The sequence below is a fragment of the Melozone crissalis genome, unplaced genomic scaffold (genome assembly GCF_028551555.1).
Source record: "Melozone crissalis strain CALT ecotype California unplaced genomic scaffold, PUWL_Pcris_2 ptg000008l_1, whole genome shotgun sequence".
NCBI classification, from domain to species: domain Eukaryota; kingdom Metazoa; phylum Chordata; class Aves; order Passeriformes; family Passerellidae; genus Melozone; species Melozone crissalis.
In genome coordinates, this window is record NW_026535786.1 from 12,835,448 (window position 1) to 12,837,137 (window position 1,690).

The window sequence follows — 1,690 nt, forward strand, 5'->3', positions numbered from 1 at the left end:
GGGACCGGGCCGCTCCGCGCCGCGGGACAGCCACCAGCCCGCCCGGAGAGCCAGCCTGGCCCCGGCCCCGCTGCTGCCCGGCTGCTTGCGCTCCTTCCTCCGCACCGTCCGCCGCGTCCCTGTGCCCCGGCATGCCTCCCAACCTCACCGGCTATTACCGCTTCGTCTCCCAAGAGAACATGGACAATTACCTGCGCGCTTTAGGTAACGCTCCCCTCCCCGTCGCGCTCCCTCCTCCCCTTTAGTTCCGTATCTCCAAAAAGTTGAGTCGGAAAGGGGAAAGAGGAAGGCAATTGGGAACCTTCTGGTCCTTCGTCTCCTACCACCACTTTTGCGCTGTGGTAGGAGAGGAAAAGAGGTACTATGGCTGATGCTCCTTGGCTAAAACAGTGGAGGAGCTTTGCTGGAGGAGGGACCCGGGTCGTCCACACATCTCCCCTCTTTCTCATCCTCCAGATATCAACGTGGTCCTGCGAAAGCTGGTCTGCCTACTGAAGCCGGACAAAGAGATTATCCACACGGGAGATCACATGGTCATCCGCACCATCACCTCCCTGCGGGACTATGTTATGGATTTCGACGTGGGAGTCCAGTTTGAGGAAGACCTGGGACCCGTGGATGGACGCAAGTGCCAGGTGAGAAAGCCAAGCAGTGCAGTTTCACAGGGGATTGGGGTGTGCTAAGGAGTTCAGGGACTTGCTCAGCTTTTTGACTCAATACCCAGGTGAGAACCAAGCCCAGAGCTGGCATGCCCCTGCAGGTCCAGGAGTAAGTGGTTCTATGAGTAAATCACTCACTGCCAAGAGAATGAGCAGCAGAGAGCCAGAAACCAGTTCTCTGGGATCCGGAGGATATTATCCTCTGGAGCAAAGCCCTGAAAAGATAGAATGTCGGGCCACTTGGCAGAACTCTGTTGTTGCACTTGGAAGCCAGAGGGTCATTCACCTCCCACAAAGACCATCTGTCCTAAGGAGCCACTAAAGAGACACCAGATCAGGGACTGCATTTGACATTGTGTCGGAGAGGAACAGCCAGTGTCAACGCTGGAAACATGTATCACACTGATCCATTTGTCTCAGGACCATGTCTCCCCTCTCCTTCCCTTCAGACAACCGTGTCCTGGGAGGGGGATCAGCTGGTGTGCGAGCAGCTCGGAGAGAAGAGGAACCGCGGCTGGAGGCACTGGTTAGAGGGGGACCAGCTGCATCTGGTGAGGAGGGGTCCGGTGCAGCTTGCAAAATCCTGGTCACAGCGAGTGGGGGGACACAGTGTGGGCGCTCTTGGCTCTGAGCCGGCCCTGCAGTTTCCTTCCCCCTTCTCTGAGACTTCATCCCCGGCTCTGCGGGGGGCAGCCACCGCTGCACACAAACATCCGCCTCCAGGGTTTAAAAGTTAAACTCAGAAGTTCAACAGCTCCACAAAGGCGATGTCCCTGCCCTGCCCTGCAGCCAGACCCGCAGGGGCTTTGGGAGGGCTCCAGCCAGCAGCGGGAGGGCTGGCAGAAGTGGGGAGAGGCAGGAGGGGATCCAACCTAAACTCCTCTCTTGCCTCCCCTTTCCCAGCGCATGACTGCCGAAGACGAGGTCTGCGTCCAGGTTTTCCAGAAGGTGAAGTGAGCGCTCCCCGCAGAGATGCCCGGGCGGGACCCGCGCTCCCCGGTGCGAGAAAGAAAAAGAAACACGACCCGATC

The 1,690-nt window shown here is 58.5% G+C and overlaps 1 protein-coding gene across 1 annotated transcript; it reads left to right on the forward strand.

Moving 5' to 3' along the window:
- Positions 1-1,690, forward strand: RBP5 (retinol binding protein 5). Its single transcript, XM_054269935.1, has 4 exons — positions 1-204; positions 457-635; positions 1,109-1,210; positions 1,563-1,690. The coding sequence occupies exons 1-4, from the start codon at positions 132-134 to the stop codon at positions 1,614-1,616; spliced, it is 408 nt and encodes a 135-aa protein (XP_054125910.1). The 5' UTR covers positions 1-131; the 3' UTR covers positions 1,617-1,690.